Source organism: Pristiophorus japonicus, chromosome 1, assembly GCF_044704955.1.
Source record: "Pristiophorus japonicus isolate sPriJap1 chromosome 1, sPriJap1.hap1, whole genome shotgun sequence".
NCBI lineage: Eukaryota > Metazoa > Chordata > Chondrichthyes > Pristiophoridae > Pristiophorus > Pristiophorus japonicus.
The window spans coordinates 56,837,217-56,857,027 of NC_091977.1; the positions used below are offsets into that span (position 1 = coordinate 56,837,217).

At 44.6% G+C, this 19,811-nt stretch overlaps 1 protein-coding gene across 1 annotated transcript in view; it reads left to right on the forward strand.

The window, feature by feature from the left end:
• Positions 1-19,811, forward strand: part of LOC139263961 (A disintegrin and metalloproteinase with thrombospondin motifs 3-like) — a 930,658-nt gene that overhangs the window by 641,133 nt on the left and 269,714 nt on the right. The window contains exon 4 of the mRNA XM_070880060.1: positions 15,689-15,848. Within this exon, the coding sequence (XP_070736161.1) occupies positions 15,689-15,848 (160 nt within the window). The remainder of the gene's footprint in view (positions 1-15,688; positions 15,849-19,811) is intronic.

Sequence of the window (19,811 nt, forward strand, 5' to 3'; positions counted from 1 at the left end):
CAGTTGCCCGCACCGGAGGTGGAAACGCCACAACCAGCAGACCTACTGTTAGTCATGGATGCTTTTGAAAGTGAAGGAACCCCTCTCACGGCCCAACAAGTTAAGACCTGCATCAGCCAGGAGCTAATATGATCATTGAAACATAGAAACATAGAAAATAGGTGCAGGAGTAGGCCATTCGGCCCTTCGAGCCTGCACTGCCATTCAATGAGTTCATGGCTGAACATGCAACTTCAGCACCCCATTCCTGCTTTCTCGCCATACCCCTTAATCCCCTTAGTAGTAAGGACGACATCTAACTCCTTTTTGAATATATTTAGTGAATTGGCCTCAACAACTTTCTGTGGTAGAGAATTCCACAGGTTCACCACTCTCTGGGTGAAGAAGTTTCTCCTCATCTCGGTCCTAAATGGTTTACCCCTTATCCTTAGACTGTGACCCCTGGTTCTGGACTTCTCCAACATTGGGAACATTCTTCCTGCATCTAACCTGTCTAAACGTTTCTATGAGATCCCCTCTCATTCTTCTGAACTCTAGTGAATACAAGCCTAGTTGATCCAGTCTTTCTTCAAATGTCAGTCCCGCCATCCTGGGAATCAGTCTGGTGAACCTTTGCTGCACTCCCTCAATAGCAAGAATATCCTTCCTCAAGTTAGGAGACTAAAACTGTACACAATACTCCAGGTGTGGCCTCACCAAGGTCCTGTACAACTGTAGTAACACCTCCCTGCCCCTGTACTCAAATCCCCTCGCTATGAAGGCCAACATGCCATTTGCTTTCTTAACCGCCTGCTGTACCTGCATGCCAGCCTTCAATGACTGATGTACCATGACACCCAAGTATCGTTGCACCTCCCCTTTTCCTAATCTGTCACCATTCAGATAATAGTCTGTCTCTCTGTTTTTACCACAAGTGGATAACCTCATATTTATCCACATTATACTTCATCTGCCATGCATTTGCCCACTCACCTAACCTATCCAAGTCACTCTGCAGCCTCATAGCATCCTCCTCGCAGCTCACACTGCCACCCAACTTAGTGTCATCCTCAAATTTGGAGATACTACATTTAATCCCCTCGTCTAAATCATTAATGTACAGTGTAAACAGCTGGGGCCCCAGCACAGAACCTTGCAGTACCCCACTAGTCACTGCCTGCCATTCTGAAAAGTACCCATTTACTCCTACTCTTTGCTTCCTGTCTGCCAACCAGTTCTCAATCCACGTCAGCACACTACCCCCAATCCCATGTGCTTTAACTTTGCACATTAATCTCTTGTGTGGGACCTTGTCGAAAGCCTTCTGAAAGTCCAAATACACCACATCAACTGGTTCTCCCTTGTCCACTCTACTGGAAACATCCTCAAAAAATTCCAGAAGATTTGTCAAGCATGATTTCCCTTTCACAAATCCATGCTGACTTGCACCTATCATGTCACCTCTTTCCAAATGTGCTGCTATGACTTCCTTAATAATTGATTCCATCATTTTACCCACTACCAATGTCATGCTGACCAGTCTATAATTCCCTGTTTTCTCTTTCCCTCCTTTTTTAAAAAGTGGGGTTACATTGGCTACCCTCCACTCCATAGGAACTGATCCAGAGTCTCTGGAATGTTGGAAAATGACTGTCAATGCATCCGCTATTTCCAAGGCCACCTCCTTAAGTACTCTGGGATGCAGACCACCAGGCCCTGGGGATTTATCGGCCTTCAATTCCATCAACTTCCCCAACACAATTTCCCGACTAATAAGGATTTCCCTCAGTTCCTCCTTCTTACTAGACCCTCTGACCACTTTTATATCCGGAAGTTTGTTTGTGTCCCCCTTAGTGAATACCGAACCAAAGTACTTGTTCAATTGGTCCGCCATTTCTTTGTTCCCCGTTATAACTTCCCCTAATTCTGACTGCAGGGGACCGACGTTTGTCTTTACTAACCTTTACATATCTATAGAAGCTTTTGCAGTCCGTCTTAATGTTCCCTGCAAGCTTCCTCTCGTACTCTATTTTTCCTGCCCTAATCAAACCCTTTGTCCTCCTCTGCTGAGTTCTAAATTTCTCCCAGTCCCTGGGTTCGCTGCTATTTCTGGCCAATTTGTATGCCACTTCCTTGGCTTTAATACTATTCCTGATTTCCCTTGATAGCCACAGTTGAGCCACCTTCCCTTTTTTATTTTTACGCCAGACAGGGAAGTACAATTTTTGTTGTTCATCCATGCGGTCTCTAAATGTCTACCATTGCCCATCCACTGTCAACCCCTTAAGTATCACTCACCAATCTATCCTCGCCAATTCACGCCTCATACCTTCAAAGTTACCCTTCTTTAAGTTCTGGACCATGGTCTCTGAATTAACTGTTTCATTCTCCATCCTAATGTAGAATTCCACCATATTATGGTCACTCTTCCCCAAGGGGCCTCGCACAACGAGATTGCTAATTAATCCTCTCTCATTACACAACACCCAGTCCAAGATGACCTCTCCCCGAGTTGGTTCCTCGACATATTGGTCTAGAAAACCATCCCTTATGCACTCCAGGAAATCCTCCTCCACCGTATTGCTTCCAATTTTGTTAGGCTAATCTATATGCATATTAATGTCACCCATGATAACTGCTGCACCTTTATTGCATGCACCCCTAATTTCCTGTTTGATGCCCACCCCAACTATTTTCTGGAGGTCTGTACACAACTCCTACTAACGTTTTTTGCCCTTTGGTCTTCTGCAGCTCTACCCATATAGATTCCACATCATCCAAGCTAATGTCCTTCCTAACTATTGCATTAATCTCTTCTTTAACCAGCAATGCTACCCCACCTCCTTTTCCTTTTATTCTATCCTTCCTGAATGTTGAATACCCTTGGATGTTGAGTTCCCAGCCCTGATCATCCTGGAGCCACGTCTCTGTAATCCCAATCACATCATATCTGTTAACATCTATCTGCACAGTAAATTCATCCACCTTATTACGGATACTCCTTGCATTAAGACACAAAGCCTTCAGGCTTGTTTTTTTAACACCCTTTGTCCTTTTAGAATTAAGATGTAGTGTGGCCCTGTTTGTTTCTTGCCTTTGTTTACTCGGCCTTCCACTATTGCTTTTTACCTTTCTCCCATCTGTTTCTGACTCCATATTTCTCCGCCCTGTCTCGCTGCATAGGTTCCCATCCCCCTGCCATATTAGTTTAAATACTCGCGAACTGCATTAGCAAATGTTACCCCTAGGACATCAGTTCCAGTCCTGTCCAAGTACAGACCGTCCCTTTTGTACAGGTCCCACTTCCCCCAGAACTGGTTCCAATATCCCAGTAATTTGAATCCCTCCCTCTTGCACCACTGCTCAAGCCACGTATTTATTCTAACTATCCTGCTCCCTCTACTCTGATTAGCACGTAGAACTGGTAGCAATCCAGAGATTACTACCTTTGAGGTCCTACTTTTTAATTTAACTCCTAGCTCCCTAAATTCAGCTTATAGGACCTCTTCCCGCTTCTTACCGATATCGTTGGTACCTACATGTACCACTACAACTGGCTGTTCACCCTCCCTCTCCAGAATGCTCTGCAGCCTCTCCGAGACATCCTTGACCCTTGCACCAGGGAGGCAACATACCATCCTGGAGTCTCGGTTGCGGCCGCAGAAATTGCTATCTATTTCCCTTACAATAGAGTCCCCTATCACTATAGCTCTCCCACTCTTTTTCCCGCCCTTCTGTGCAGCAGAGCCACCCATGGTGCCATGAACCTGGTTGCTGGTGCCTTCCCCTGGTAAGTCATCTCCCCCAACAGTATCCAAAACGGTATATCTGTTTTGGAGGGAGATGACAGCAGGGGACTCCTGCACTACCTTCCTGCTCTTGCCTTGTCTCTTGGTCACCCATTCACTATCTTACCTGCGGTGTGACCAACTCACTAATTGTGCTATCCATAACATTCTCAGCATCGCGCATGCTCCAGAGTGAGTCCATCCGCAGCTCCAGTGCCATCATGCGGTCTGTCAGGAGCTGCAGCTGGACATACTTCCTGCACACATAGTAGCCAGTGTCCCTGATTTCCCATATAGCACAGGAGGAGCATGACATGGGTCCGAACTCTCCTGCCACGACTTAACCCTTAAATTAATTTACTTCTTAAAATTTAATTAAACACCAAACAGCTACTTAGTAGTTCGCTGCCAATTAAACCAATCTAAAAGTCAGTCGAAAAGAGAGTTATACTTACCAGTCGAACAGCCAACCACTTACCAGCTTGGCTGTGATGTCACCTCTCGATTTCACACCCCTCTATCTTTGTCTGCAGCTGGTTGGGCTGGTCTCTTGGCCTCCGTCTCCTACTCTCGCACTCCTTATCAGCTGCTCTAGTGTCAGCACTGGTAGGAAAAACAAGACAAAACAGCACCTGCCACCCCCACTTGCCCGAACTCACCCACTTACCAAACTCACGAATGCCACTCTATGCTGCTGCACTCTGTGCTCTGCACAAGCTACCTCTTTTTAAATCGGTTGTGAAACGTTGTATCCTTAGTGGTTTACGGTCTGCCATACTCAAGCAAATGTGTGAGGAGACCAAACTTTACATCCGTCGCAAAGACAAAGTATCCATTCAATCAGATTGTTTACTGTGGGGTAATCATGTTGTTATGCCCAAGAAAGGCAGAAAGAAATTTGTGCATGATCTACATAGCACGCATCCCGGTATTGCCATAATGAAAGCCATTGCCAGGTCTCATGTATGGTGGCCTGGAATTGACTCTGATCTAGAATCATGTGTGCATCAGTGCAACACTTGCATGCATTTTAGTAAAGCACCAGCAGAATCGCCGCTGAGTCTGTGGTCGTGGCCATCCAAACCTTGGTCCAGGATCCACATCGACTTTGCTGGTCCCTTCCTGGGAAAGATGTTCTTAGTTGTGGTGGATGCTTATTCCAAGTGGATAGAGTGTACAATAATGTCAGCCAGCACATCCACAGCTACCATTGAGAGCCTTCGTGTCATGTTTGCTACGCATGGTCTGCCTGACATAGTTGTAAGCGACAACGGATCTTGCTTCACCTGTATGGAGTTTTAAGATTTCATGAAACTCAATGGTATCAAACATGTGAGGTCAGCACCATTCAAACCCGCATCCAATGGACAAGCAGAGCGTGCGGTCCAAACCATCAAGCAGAGTATGAAACGTATAACTCAAGGTTCACTGCAAACTCGCTTGTCACGCATATTGCTTAATTACAGGACAAGGCCCCATACACTTAGCGGGGTCTCCCTGCTGAACTATTGATGAAGAGAGATCTCAAGACCAGGCTCCCTCTTGTTCACCCTGATTGAATAATTGTGTCGAATACAGATGTCAAAGTCAGCAAGTGTATCATGATCACGCTACTGTGTCACATGACATTTCTATCAATGATCCTGTGTATGTACTGAATTATGGTCAAGGTCCCAAATGGATCGCCAGTACTGTTACAGCCAAGAAGGGTAACAGAGTGTTTATCGTTTAGCTCAAGAATGGGCAGACATGCAGGAAACATGTCGATCAGATAAAGTTGCAGCATACGGATGAACAGGATCAGTCTGAGGAAGCCACAATCAGTGACCAACCAACCTACCCTCAGTCATCAGAGGACTCCGCTGTCATCAATGAATCTGGACTTTTAATCACTGACATGGTCAATGAATCTGGACTTGCAATCCATGACATGGTCATTGCCATTCCCTGGGGGCTGGGCTGGGTAGTCAGATCGGCTACCCAGACCCCAGTCATAACAGACTCAGAACACTCGCCCAAGGCTGGAGTTGAACTGAAACATTTAGCTTGGGAGCGGAAAGCCCTGCACCGTCTCAATTTGTAAAAAGACCGTTATTAATATCTTAAAGGGGGATATTGTCATGTATGTATGCTTGGGTTTACTAGCCACCAGGTGGCACCACTGTCGGAGGTCATTGGGCTGTGCACACGTGTGTGCGGCCCAGGTATAAAAGGCCAGCCATCTTAGAAATGTAGAAACATAGAAAATAGGTGCAGGAGTAGGCCATTTGGCCCTTCGAGCCTGCACCACCATTCAATAAGATCATGGCTGATCATTCACCTCAGTACCCCTTTCCTGCTTTCTCTCTATACGCCTTGATCCCTTTAGCCGTAAGGGTCATATCTAACTCCCTCTTGAATATATCTAATGAACTGGAATCAACAACTCTCTGTGGTAGAGAATTCCACAGGTTAACAACACTCTGAGTGAAGAAGTTTCTCCTCATCTTGGTCCTAAATGGCTTACCCCTTATCCTTAGACTGTGACCCCTGGTTCTGGACTTCCCCAACATCAGGAACATTCTTCCTGCATCTAACTTGTCCAGTCCCGTCAGAATTTTATATGTTTCTTTGAGATTCCCTCTCATTCTTCTAAACTCCAGTGAATACTGGCCCAGTCGATCCAGTCTCTCCTCATATGTCAGTCCTGCCATCCCAGGAATCTTTGGTGAAACTTTGCTGCACTCCCTCAATAGCAAGAACATCCTTCCTCAGATTAGGAGACCAAAACTGAACACAATATTCCAGGTGTGGCCTCACCAAGGCCCTGTATAACTGCAGTAAGACCTCCCTGCTCCTATACTCAAATCCCCTAGCTATGAAGGCCAACATGCCATTTGCCTTCTTCACCGCCTGCTGTACCTGCATGCCAACTTTCAATGACTGATGTACCATGACACCCATGTCTCGTTGCCTAATCTGCCGCCATTCAGATAATATTCTGCCTTCATGTTTTTGCCACCAAAGTGGATAACCTCACATTTATCCATATTATACTGCATCTGCCATGCATTTGCCCACTCACCTAACCTGTCCAAGTCACCCTGCAGCCTCTTAGCATCCTCCTCACAGCTCACACCGCCACCCAGCTTAGTGTCATTTGCAAACTTGGAGATATTACACTCAATTCCTTCATCTAAATCATTGATGTATATTGTAAATAGCTGGCACTGAGCCCTGCGGCACCCCACTAGTCACTGCCTGCCATTCTGAAAAGGACCCGTTTATCCCAACCCTCTGCTTCCAGTCTGCCAACCGGTTCTCTATCCACGTCAGTACATTACACCCAAGACCAGGTGCTTTAATTTTGCACACCAATCTAAAGCCTTTTGAAAGTCCAAATACATCACATCCACTGGTTCTCCCTTGTGCACTCGACTAGTTACATCCTCAAAAAATTCTAGAAGATTTGTCAAGCATGATTTCCCTTTCATAAATCCATGCTGACTTGGCCTGATCTTGTCACTTCTTTCCAAATGCGTTGCTATTTCAACTTTAATAATTGATTTCAACATTTTCCCCACTACTGTTGTCAGGCTAACCAACCTATAATTCCCCGTTTTCTCTCTCCCTCCTTTTTTAAAAAGTTGTGTTACATTAGCTACCCTCTAGTCCATAGGAACTGATCCAGAGTTGATAGACTGTTGGAAAATGATCACCAATGCATCCACTATTTCCAGGGCCACTTCCTTAAGTACTCTGGGATGCAGACTATTGGCCGTGGGGATTTATCGGCCTTCAATCCCATCAATTTCCCTAACACAATTTCCCGCCTAATAAGGATTTCCTTCAGTTCCTGCTTCTCGCTAGACCCTCAGTCCCCTAGTATTTCTGGAAGGTTATTTGTGCCTTTCTTCGTGAAGACAGAAACAAAGTATTTGTTCAATTGGTCTGCCATTTCTTTGTTCCCCATTATAAATTCACCTGATTCTGACTGCAAGGGACCTATGTTTGTCTTCACTAATGTTTTTCTCTTCACATATCTATAGAAGCTTTTGCAGTCAGTTTTTATGCTCCCTGCAAGCTTCCTCTCATACTCTATTTTCCCCCTCCTAATTAAACCCTTTGTCCTCCTCTGCTGGATTCTAAATTTCTCCTAGTCCTCAGATGTGCTGCTTTTTCTAGCCAATTTATATGCCTTTTCCTTGGATTTAACACTATCCTTAATTTCCCTTGTTAGCCACGGTTGAGTCACCTTACCCATTTTATTTTTACTCCAGACAGGGATGCACAATTGTTGAAGTTCATCCATGTGATCTTTAAATGTTTACCATTGCTTATCCACCGTCAACCCTTTAAAAGTATCATTCGCCAGTTTATTCTAGCCAATTCATGTCTCATACATTGAAGTTACCTTTCCTTAAGTTCAGGACCCTAGTCTCTGAATTAACTGTGTCACTCTCCATCTTAATAAAGAATTCTACCATATTATGGTCACTCTTCCCCAAGCGGCCTCGCACAACAAGATTGCTAATTAGTCCTTTCTCATTACACATCACCCAGTCTTGGATGGCCAGTCCTCTAGTTCGTTCCTCGACATCGTGTAATGTAATCACTTTGGACCCTAATAAAGTAGAGCCAGGTTTGTACCTGTTTGAAGTTTACAGTCATCGTCTATTGAGTTATTGCATACAAATCAACGTTAAACCGAGATCCTGTCTAACCTCTCAGATGGATGCAAAAGATCCCATGACACTATTCAAAGAATAGTATTTTATTTATTCATTCCTGGGATATAGGTCAGCATTTATTGCCCATCCTTAATTGCATTTGAGAAGCTGGTGGTGAGCCACCTTCATGAACCTCTGCAGTCCTTGTGGTGAAGGTACTCCCACAGTGCTGTTAGGGAGGGAGTTCCAGGACCTTGACCAAGCGATGATGAAGCAACGGCGAAATATTTCCAAGTCAGGATGGGGTGTGACTTGGAGGGGTACTTGCAGGTGATGGTGTTTCCATGCGCCTTCTGCCTTTGTCCTCTACGTCAAGAGGGTACAAATTGCCCCATGCACAAAATGGGGTGCTCTCACCACGGTTCGGTGTTTTTTTGCCACAGTAGCAGTTCAGGTCGATTCTTTCGCGAAATTGTGCTCTTTGTTTTTTCTTCCTGGTAGTTGGTCATAATGGGTGACCACCCGAGGGGAAAAAACGCAGCGGTGGCAGCAACTGAGGGGTGGAAGTTGGAGGCGGGTGCGGAGTCACCGCCGCGATGACATCATCATGTCGCCGCGTCACCACAGCTCCCCCCTTTGCTTAAAGGGGAGAACCTCCATGCTTTTAAAACTTCGGTCCACTGGGGCATCAGGGAAGGTTTTGGCCGAGCCAGCTTCTTGGCACCCAAGAGAGGGTGGCAGACCACTTGTTGGCAGCCCGGCCGAACCCGGGGGCATAATTGTCGGCCCGACCTGGCAGTCGGCCGACAAAAAAAAATGGTGGCAGCGGCAGTGTGTCCTCCCCTTTAAGAGAAGCTGCACTGCCATTGCAGAAGGCTACAGCCTCACTGGACCACTGGGTGAAAGCTTGTTCTGGTACTGCGTGGCGGACTGAAGATTTTCGGAGGGGGATGGCGCCGTCGGAGGCTGGGGGTGGGGGGGTGTAGATCAGCGGTGCACACGATGATGACGTGCTTAACACCGATTGGCAGCAGCGGAGCAGTAGGGGCGAGAGCGGGGCACCGCCGGGAAAACACGGGAGGGCAATTGGGCTAGCAGCGGCCATTTCACGAAAAGTCGGCGGCCACTGCACTCCGCAGTGTGACCGCCAATATGCGGTGGTAACAGACCTTAAGTAGATGGGCAATTTCGGCCCCAAGATGTTCTCCTGTTGTCCAAGTCAATACTCATCGGTCAACCAAGAGCTAAAACAAATGATCTGGTCATTTATTTGTCTGTCATGTATCCTATGTTACAACAATCGCAACTATTTGCATTTATATATCGCGTTCAACATTGTAAAATGTCCCAAAACGTTTCACAGGAGCGTAATCAACCAAAATCTGAAACTCAGTCACATAAGGATATATTAGGACAAATAGTCAAAGAGTGGGTTTTAGGAGTGTCTTAAAGGTGGAGAGAGGCAGAGAGGCAGAGAGGTTTAGTGAGGCAATTCCTGAGCTTTGCGCGTAGGCGGCCAAAAGCACGACCGCCAATGGTGGAGCACTTAAAGTCGAGCTTGTGCAGGAGGCCATAACTGGAGGAGCGCAGAGATCTCGGAGGGTTACATGGCTGGAGGATGTTACAGAGATAAGGGGGGGCAAGGCCATGGTAGGATTTGAAAAGAAGGATGAGAATTTAAAAATGGAGGCATTGCCGGACAACAGTGACTGAACCTCAAAAATACTCCATTGGTCGTAAACCATTTTGGGACGTCCTGACATCATGAGAGGTGCTATATAGCTGCAAGTTATTTTTCTTTCATTTTGGTCTCGCCTTGTCTCCAAGTGCTCCAGTGGCAGCCCCTTCCACAGATTCATGGCAGATAAACGTGAGGGTCTTCTTTTCATAGTGATTGAGATGCGTTAGGAATGGCAGGGGCCTCGTCTATCCTGGTCTTCTCTCAGTGATAACATGCGGCTTTAGCCTATCGGCAAAACATATTTAGGAAGATGGTAGCAACCATCTGAGTATTCCACTAAACACCCCTGTTCCCAGTCCACCTCCCTTCTGGGGTCAGGAGCTTGCAAACCCGCTGCCTTGCTGTTTTTGCTGGCAGCATCTGTGCGGGCTGAACGTTGAACCGCTATGTGTGAGGTCTTACCGTGCCACGCTTCAGTGTGCCCTCCAGCTGGGATGGCAGCAGCCCACATTCATTTTGTGGGTCCTGGAAGAACACCTCTGCTCCCCCTGCCCCACAAAAATACTTTAAAATGTACCTTACTGGGTCCTTTTCGTCTGTGCCAACAGTAAAACCATTCAGAGTGTACACGGCCCACCACGCAATTGAGGTCCTGTAAGTAATAGAACCCCAATTTGCATATTAAAAGGACCTACCGCCTGAAACAGGATGACGCATCAGCCGCCCAGTGGTAGGCCCCTTTAAAAATGGAGGTGTCTGGAGCATGAGTGTTAAAGCAGTGCGAGGTCTAGCAACCTCAATTTTGGAGCTATTGGTCCTTCATAAATCCTGATTTGGGCGAAATTAAAATTGGCCCCCACCTCTTAGTTGCAGATTTAATGGCAGCAACCAGAGAATATAAATGAAAATGAGTGAAAAGTAAATTTAAAACATTTGTGTATGTGTACATGTTTGTATATATAGAAGTTCTTTCCTGAAAGAATGTTAAATATTTATGCTGGTCTCTTAGCAAGATAGAAGAATACAAAAGGGTTTGGGGAGATACCAAGACAATAGGATAATTCTGGGGAGAAGCAGCTATTTCACTGGCGTTGTTCAGGATGAGCTGGAGAACCCACTCACAAATTCACCCTCTCTATGGCGGAAATTTTTCCGGCGCTCAGTGGATGGGATGGATGGGGGGTCAGCTGTGAAATTTAAATGATTGGCAGTGGGTCAGGAACCTCCTGTCAAACGTGCATACCTGCATTTCCAGACCCGACAAGCAGCGGCAGGGGAGGCAATTAAAATCAGTTGTTTAAAGCCACTTAACAATGCTTTTTTTCCCAGCTTTTTGAATTTGAGAGGTCGCCCACCGCTTTCCCGCTGTGCCTAGACCGCGTCTATGAAGCTGAGGTGGGAGGACATTGACCATTGAATCAGCTGATGAATTGACAGATTCAAATGTTAAGTCAAAGCTCCCAGCTGATTGAGAAATGTTCCCTTAACCACTAGCTTCTCAAAACTGCATTTCCACTGCAGAATCAGATTACTGCAAGTCTTTACCCAAGTCCCCATCCAGTATGGCCTCATTACTACATCTACCATTGACAGGTTGCTTCTGTCATCTCTACTTTGCTTGCCATCTATTCCATCAGCATCGGTGCACTTTCTACTCTCTCACCTTGGTCCTCAGAATCTGTCCACGATCACCCCCAACACCAGCATCACCAGGCACTCCAGCAGCACCAACAAACACACCAACCTTCTCCGCAATCAACTGATGCTGCACAGGACACAGGACATCAGCACCCGATTACATTGCTGCCTGGGAGGCCATGGATGGCCTCACCCTGGCCACATTTACTTCACTTGACGCTACACACCCTGGCTGTCACATGCTGTGCCAGATTGGTGCCAGCTCGCACCAGTACCATAAAGCATTCCTACAATGCCCAAGCCATTCCTTTCACACTCATCACCATTGTCTCACCATTCACTGCAACTCATTCAGCCACTTCCAAAGGTGCACACAAATCTGTCCAAGAACGCAAAGTGTTGACAATAAAGATTTCAATGTTTGACAGCATTTTAACAGAAACTTCACATGAACTAAAATGAAACTTCACATTGGCTAAAACACTCAAGTGTCTCCACTTGTGTGTTGTTAGTTGGTATGATTGGACAAGGATGAGGGTGATTGTGAGGGGTGGCTAGTGAGATGGGCAAATGATAATGTAGATAGAGAGGGATGGGTGGAGGTGCAAGGTCATTTGGTGTGAGCAAGGATGTGCAGGTGTAGGGTAGGGAAGGCAGAGTGATAGGGATGTGATGAGTGGCACAGCAGGATGAGGTTGAGTGTGGCTTTGCAGGAACGTTTCGTGATCTACTGAGATCATTGAAAGGCTTGCGCCACTGCAGCCTGGTCCTCCTGACATCCTTGCTTCTGCCTCCCTGTGCAATGAGCAACCAGGCTTCGTTGCTCTCCTGGGGAGGTCTCTACACCCATGGGAAGGGAACAGAACCTGTGACTGCCTCCATAAACATATGGAGAGAGCCATGGGAGAGCCTGGGTGCAGCCCTGCACCTTTGTGCAGAGATTGTCAATGTTTGCAGCATCTCAATGCTGTAGAACACTGTCAGCACAAATGTCAAAGTAAATTTGCGCATGGTCCCTTTAAGTAAACAGGCTGATGACGCAGAATAAAATTACATCATCAGATCCTCTTCCTTCAATTGGCCGGGAAACTCGCTGGGCGGGCCCATTCAGGGGAAAGTCATGTTGGAGGCCGGGTTGGAGCCAACAGTGGGATCATGACCTGCCACCCACTACTGACGTCGCCTGCCATGGACCCGCCGAGGTAGGGAAAATCGCCACGTATGTTTCTAATTGTATGAACATTGGTGGTGTTCAACTTAGTTGGATGATGTAATGGGAACATAAAGGCACTAGGGACATGCGCATTACATTAGTTAAGGTTCTGTAGGGATGAACTTCAATGGAAGGTTTGGGGTACTAAAGTGATGTACAGATACAACATCCCGAATCTGGAACTCCGAAAACTGGAATTGTCTGAAAACCGGACATTTTGAGGCAAAACTTAAAATCTGGCAAGGATTTGGTCGAGGATTCCGGATTTCAGACAAGAAAATCATGTCTGAAATCCGGAATCCTCGACCAGATCCGTGCCAGATTTCGGGTTTGACTGGATTTCGGCCCTCGACGCTTGAAACCCGGCACGGATTCTGGATTTCAGACTTTTGATTTTCTTGTCTGAAATCCGGAAAACCCCAAAAACCTGAATGGACGAGGCCCCAAGGATTCCGGATTCCGGACTTTGTACCTGCTACTGCAATCAAAGGGTTAGGATACTAGAGATTTAAGAACATAAGTACATAAGAACATAAAAAATAGGAGCAGGAGTAGGATTAGGCCATATGACCCCTTGTGCCTGCTCTGCCATTCAATAAGATCTTGGCTGATCATCGTCCTCAACTCCATTTTCCCGCCCGATCTCCATTTCTCTCAATTCCCCTAGACTCCAAAAATCTATCCATCTCAACCTTGAATATATTCAGAGACTGAGCATCCACAGCCCTCTGAGGCAGAGAATTCCAAAGATTCACAACCCTCTTAGTGAAGAAATTCCTCCTCATCTCTGTCTTAAATGCCCTACCCCTTATCCTGAAACCGTGACCCCTAGTTCTAGACACTCCAGCCAGGGGAAAACAACCTCTCAGCATCTTTCCTGTCAAACCCCTTCAGAATCTTGTATGTTTCAATGAGATCACCTCTCATTCTTCTCAACTCCAGAGAGTACAAGCCCATTCTACACAATCCCTCATCATAAGACAGCCCTCTCATCCCAGGAATCAATCTGGTGAAGCCTTGTACAGTGCTCCTGGTGGTGTCTCATCAAGGCCCTGTATAATTGTAGCATGACTTCCTGGGGCCGCAATTGAGCCCCGCCCCAAAAGGGGCACACCTACCCAAGAGTGAGTGCCAGGCTGCCTGTTGGCGGCTGGGCCGAAACCCTCCCTGGTGGCCCAGTGTTCGTCACAGAAGTGGCTGCAGAGTTGAGGGATGAACTACAGCATAGGTGGTGGGCCAGCCATCATTAAAAAAATTAAAAATACCTAGTAGTCACTTTTACAACTCTGCGATTGATTGCTGCAGGGAAACCAGCCTAAAATATGACAATAGGCCCCATTTCGACCAGGATCAAGTCCTAGTACACTAGTTAACCTGCTACATGTGGGCATTCATTGCATCGGTGGCAAGAAAGGCAGAACTGGTGGGAATGTCATCTGCTAGACCCACTTTTTCTATGACATTTGCAGCCCCCCACCAAAAGAATGTGGGAGACCTTCTGGCTGCATGGAAATGTCATCTTTGGAAAGCAACTGGTCAGAACTAAATAATGTCGATTGTTTCTGGAGTGAAATCCAGTGTTCTTGATGACATTCAAAGGTCAGCAAGACGTTTCATCAGCTTTCTCTTCTTACTAGTATCATCTGTGATTATTCATCCCTCTCTGTAGATGAAATAGATTGGGGGGATTACAAACAGTCTTGTTGGGAGAAGTGGGTTCAATTGGTCAAATGGCCGTTCTTCAATCCATTCTTTCTACAACCCTTTGTATCATATTACCTGATCAGAATCTGTGAAATATCCGTCCAAATATTTTTGACAGGAAACTAAAGAAATATCCATCATCTAACACAATGGCTGTAATCTTTGAGTGACTTTCTGGTATGATGGAAAATTAAATTCCAGTTTTATAACAATTTTGTTGTCTAAAATTCAGTTACCGTACAGTGAATTTATGGTGCAGTACATTATTAATAAAATAATTCACCGGCCTTGAAATTTCTCTGTGTGCTATTTCATAGGATCATAGAAACTTACAACCTAGAAGGAGGCCAATCGGCCCATCGTACCCATGCCAGCACTTTAAAAGAGCCCTCCAATTAGTCCCACTCCCCTGCTCTTTCCCCATAGCCCTGAAAATTGTTCCTTTTCAAATCTATATTCAATTCATTTTCGAAAGTTGAATCTGCTCCCATTCCCCTTTCAGTCAGTGCCAGATTAAACCAAATAGCCACGTAAGAAATATTTCTCCTCATCCCCCCTCTGGTTCTTTTGCCAATTATCTTAAACATGTGTCCTTTGGTTACCGACCCACCTGCCAGTGGAAAGAATTTCTCCTTATTTACTCTATCAAAACTTCTCATAATTAGAGGTACCAACCATTATATGTTGAAATTAATGCCTCCACTAAAAGAGTTGAGAGAGCAAGTTCAGATGTGTTTTTAAGCAGATATCCCATAGTGTAATTTCAAAGGTTAATTTAACTCTTCATATACTACTTATATTTCCCATTTTTAAATTGGTGAATAAATTCTCCCAAGAGAAAAAGACAAAGACTTGTAAGTAAATATTTTTAAACCTAATTAAATTTGAAGATATTTTGAGATGGAAGTGAATTTGCAAGTGAATTGGGAAGAGTGCTTCCTATACTATGAATTTTTTTACCCTTCACTGCATTAATATTTGACTGAGACAACCTGTTTTGGACTTGTTTGTGACACAGTTTTGACTCTCTCATCAGGCTGGCATGATCCGAATAGATGAGGAGGAATATTTTATCGAACCACTAGAAAAGGGCAAGCAAGCAGAGGAAGAGGAGAAGGGTCGAGTTCATGTGGTGTATCGCAGATCAGCTGTCCAACACTCAAATCCTGAAAGCCTCAATGACTTTCACCAAACAGGTTGGTGTCTAATCTAATTCTTGAACTAGCATTTGTTCAGTATACTTGTTCATCTGAAAACAATTAGCGAGCAGACGATGAGACACAGAAAAGAGCTTTCTTTACTTATTTTACCAAAAGGAGGAGTTGGTGGCTTGAGGCAGTTACAAAATAACTGCAAAACATTTTCTTGCAGCATGGGGAGAGCATCCCACACCAACAACATGGTAATAAAGGAATTTTTCCGTTCCATGTTTTTTTCTAATAAATACATTGCTAAACAAGTGTTTCCTTGTGCTGATAGAAAACCTCAAGTTTTATTATTGCCATGTGACTGTGAATTGTAAAATGCTTTTCAGCTCAGAAGGCTGACATTCGGATCTCTTGGTAAAGTAACCCTGTATAAAGATGAACCGCTCTCTGCGTGTTGCATAGTGCTGGGATGGGAAGTCGTAGGATGTGTATACACATAGGTTGGATACATGGGATTGGAATTAATGTGATTGTTGTTCTTGGGATGAATGTTCCTGAGATGAGTGCTCACAGGATAGGCATTCAAGGGATGGGTGTCCACAGGAGGGATGTTGATTGAATCATTATTCATGGGAGGGCTACTCATGGACTTTGCATTCATGGAAGTGCACTTATTGGATGGGCGTTTATGGATTGGGCACTTATAGGATGGTCGTTCGTGGGAGGGCTGCTCATGGGTTGGGCACTCATAGTTTGGGTGTTCATGGCTGCAGTTCATGACAGAGGGAAATTTCTGATCTCAGTCATACTATCAGTCTGTATGTCAATTACAAGCCACGAACTGGTCCAAAAGAAAATGAAAAATATATGTTATCCTGGGCTTATAAGTAGCTATATAAAGGGACATATTTGCTAGAGAGTTGTTCTCTTAGCTGGGAAAGCCTGTGATGTGAGATGAATATCATTGCAAACAATAACACTAAAATAGTGCAAAGATAAACACGTGTTTTGTTCAAGTTGCCTTGTGCCTATTCATAGGCTTATTCTTGGTTGACGTGGCCGCAGTACATTTATAATATTACTCAGTGAACGTTCTGAGGCAACTTCTGAGTAGCAGATCAGTATCATTTTGAAATCTTGTTTACCTTGTACAGCAGACATTGCAAAACTGGCAGCACAGAGCCTCATTAGATGAGTGCCTCATTAGGGTTTCATTTTCCAATTCTAGTAAGCAATGCATTTGGCCACTATGACCTTTTGTTGGACATATTTTCAATCACTGAACTACATGCTGTTTTAACTTGTTAGTTTTTGCTGAGCTCCAGATATGTTGATATTAGCAGCTCAGAAACATGGCTGACAGCAGAGCATCTTTCATGAGGACTGATCGACAAAGAGAGGTGCTTTATTAAAAATAAATGACATTTCATCTATACAATATGTGGGTATAGCAGCAGATGGCAAAAAAGAAGGATATAGCAATTATAGAAAGGGGATAAGGAATGATGCATCAGCTACAGAAAGATTTTGTCTGAGGAATGATACAGCAGCTATCAAAAGGGTGCTGATCGTAGCAATAAGGGAGCAGGATGATTTAGCAGTTATCAAAAGGGTGGGAATAGCAGCAAAAGGCAATAGGTTAAAACAATCTGGATAGGCTCAAGTAATGGAAAGTGGGGGGGGGAATTACTAATTGTAAATGGTATAGTTGCACAGGTGGATGGGAAGCTGTTTGGGAGAGAAGGAAGTTGCAGGGCATTGTATTGTACTATATAGGATTACATAGGAGATACAGCACAGAAACAGGCTATTCGGCCCAACCAGTCCATGCTGGTGTTTATGCTCCACTCGAGCCTCCTCCCATCTTTCCTCATCTAACTCTATCAGCATAACCCTCTATTCCCGTCTCCCTCATATGCTTATCTAGCCTCCCCTTAAATGGATCTATACTATTTGCCTTAACTACTCTCTGTGGTAGCAAGTTTCACATTCCCACTACTCTCTGGGTAATGAAGTTTCTTTTGAATTCCCTATTGGATTTTTTAGTGATTATCTTATAATGATGGCCTCTAATTGTGCTCTTCCCCACAAGTGGAAATTGTATCTACTCTAATCAAAACCTTTCATAATTTTAAAGACCTCAATTAGGTCACTCCAGAGTCTTTTTTTTTCAAGAGAAAAGAGTCCCAGCCTGTTCATCCTTTCCTGATAGGTATACCCTCGCATTTCTGGTATCATCCTTGTAAATCTTCTCTGCACCCTCTCCAGTGCCTCTATATCCTGTTTATAATATGGCAACCAGAACTGTAAGCAGTACTCTAAATGTAATCTAACCAAGGTTCGATACAGGTTTAGCATAACTTCCCTACTTTCCAATTCTTTTCCTCCAGAAATAAACCCTAGTGGCTGGTTTGCTTTTTTATGACCTTGTTAACCTGTGTTGCTACTTTTAGTGATTTTGCATATTTGTATTCCGAGATCCCTTTGCTCCTTTACCCCACCCAGAGTAATAAGTGACCTCCCTATTCTTCCTACCAAAATGTAATACCTCACAGTTATCTGTGTTGAACTTCTTTTGCCAAATATATGCCCATTCTGCAAGTTTATTAATGTCCTCCTGTAATTTGTTGCAGTCCTCCTCAGTATTGACTATTGCTGCTTCCCCCCCCCCGCCATCCCCAATTTGGTGTCAAATTTAGACATTGTATTTTTGATTCCAAAGTCTAAGTCGTCAATATAAATTGTGACCAACAGTGGTCCCAGCACTGAGCCTTGTGGAACACCACTAACCACCTTCTGCTACTGTGAATAGCTATTTTTACCCTTAGTCTCTGCCTTCTGTCTTGAAGCCAGATAGCTATCCATTCTGCTACTTGTCACCGTGGGAGATTTCAACATCGGGGAGATTGAATGGGGAGGTCAGGGCCAATTTGAAGAGAGGCAGACAACAGACAAATTCACTGAGGCACTCAAGCAACATGTAAAGATGGTTACTGATTTTGGAGAAGAGTCTTTTGTCAAGATTAATTGGGAAACCAGATTTATAAATGGATCAGAAGGAAAATTGAAAGGATTTAAAGCTATTACACAGGATGGAGAAAACAAAGTAATTTGTTTAAAAATATGATAACTACAGCAAGATGTAGAGCACAGAAAATGAATAAAGAGGTTAGAAGGAAAATACTTTCAAAGATACAAGGAAAAATATTGTGAAGATTGTGATTAATACAAAAGGCAAATGAGGATAAAGATAAATCCCAGAATTAGCAAGAGGGATCAAAGGATTTTTTCAACTGTGTTAATAGAAATAATGTCAAAGTACAGGTGGGACTATTAAAGGATAAATTGGGTACAAATATTCTAGATGATCAGCATATTGAATGGATTCTTCACATCAGGTTTCAGAAAGGACTGCAGACAAATTCCACTTATAATAACTCCATTTCACACATGGGAATTAATAAACAATATGCTATGCAGAAATGAGATGGATTTAATATCCACACAGCTATATCCACTCTATCTCTCGCAGTCTCCCTTCCTCTCTATCTCACGGTATCCATTACACTCTGCCTTGTAACTTTCAATTTCAGAACCTGACTGTTTACCTATTTTTCTGTCTCTGTGTTTTATTTCTCTTCTGTGGCTATAGAATGGGATCTGAGCCTTTCCAAAACAGTTGGTGTGAAGTGTTTATTGACTGCTGAGATAGGCTAACAAATTGCTCATTATTTCATCATCATAGAAAGTCTCTCGAAATCGAGGAAGACTTGTTTCCACTCTAAAAGTGAGTTCTAAGGTGACTGAACAGTCTAACATGGGAATTACAGGCTCTGTCACAGGTGGGACAGACAGTCGTTGAAGGAAAGGGTGGGTGGGACTGGTTTGCCGCACGCTCCTTCCGCTGCCTGCGCCTGGTTTCTGTACGCTCTCGGCGACGAGACTCAAGGTGCTCAGCGCCTTCCTGGATGCTCTTCCTCCACTTAGGGCCGTCTTTGGCCAGGGACTCCC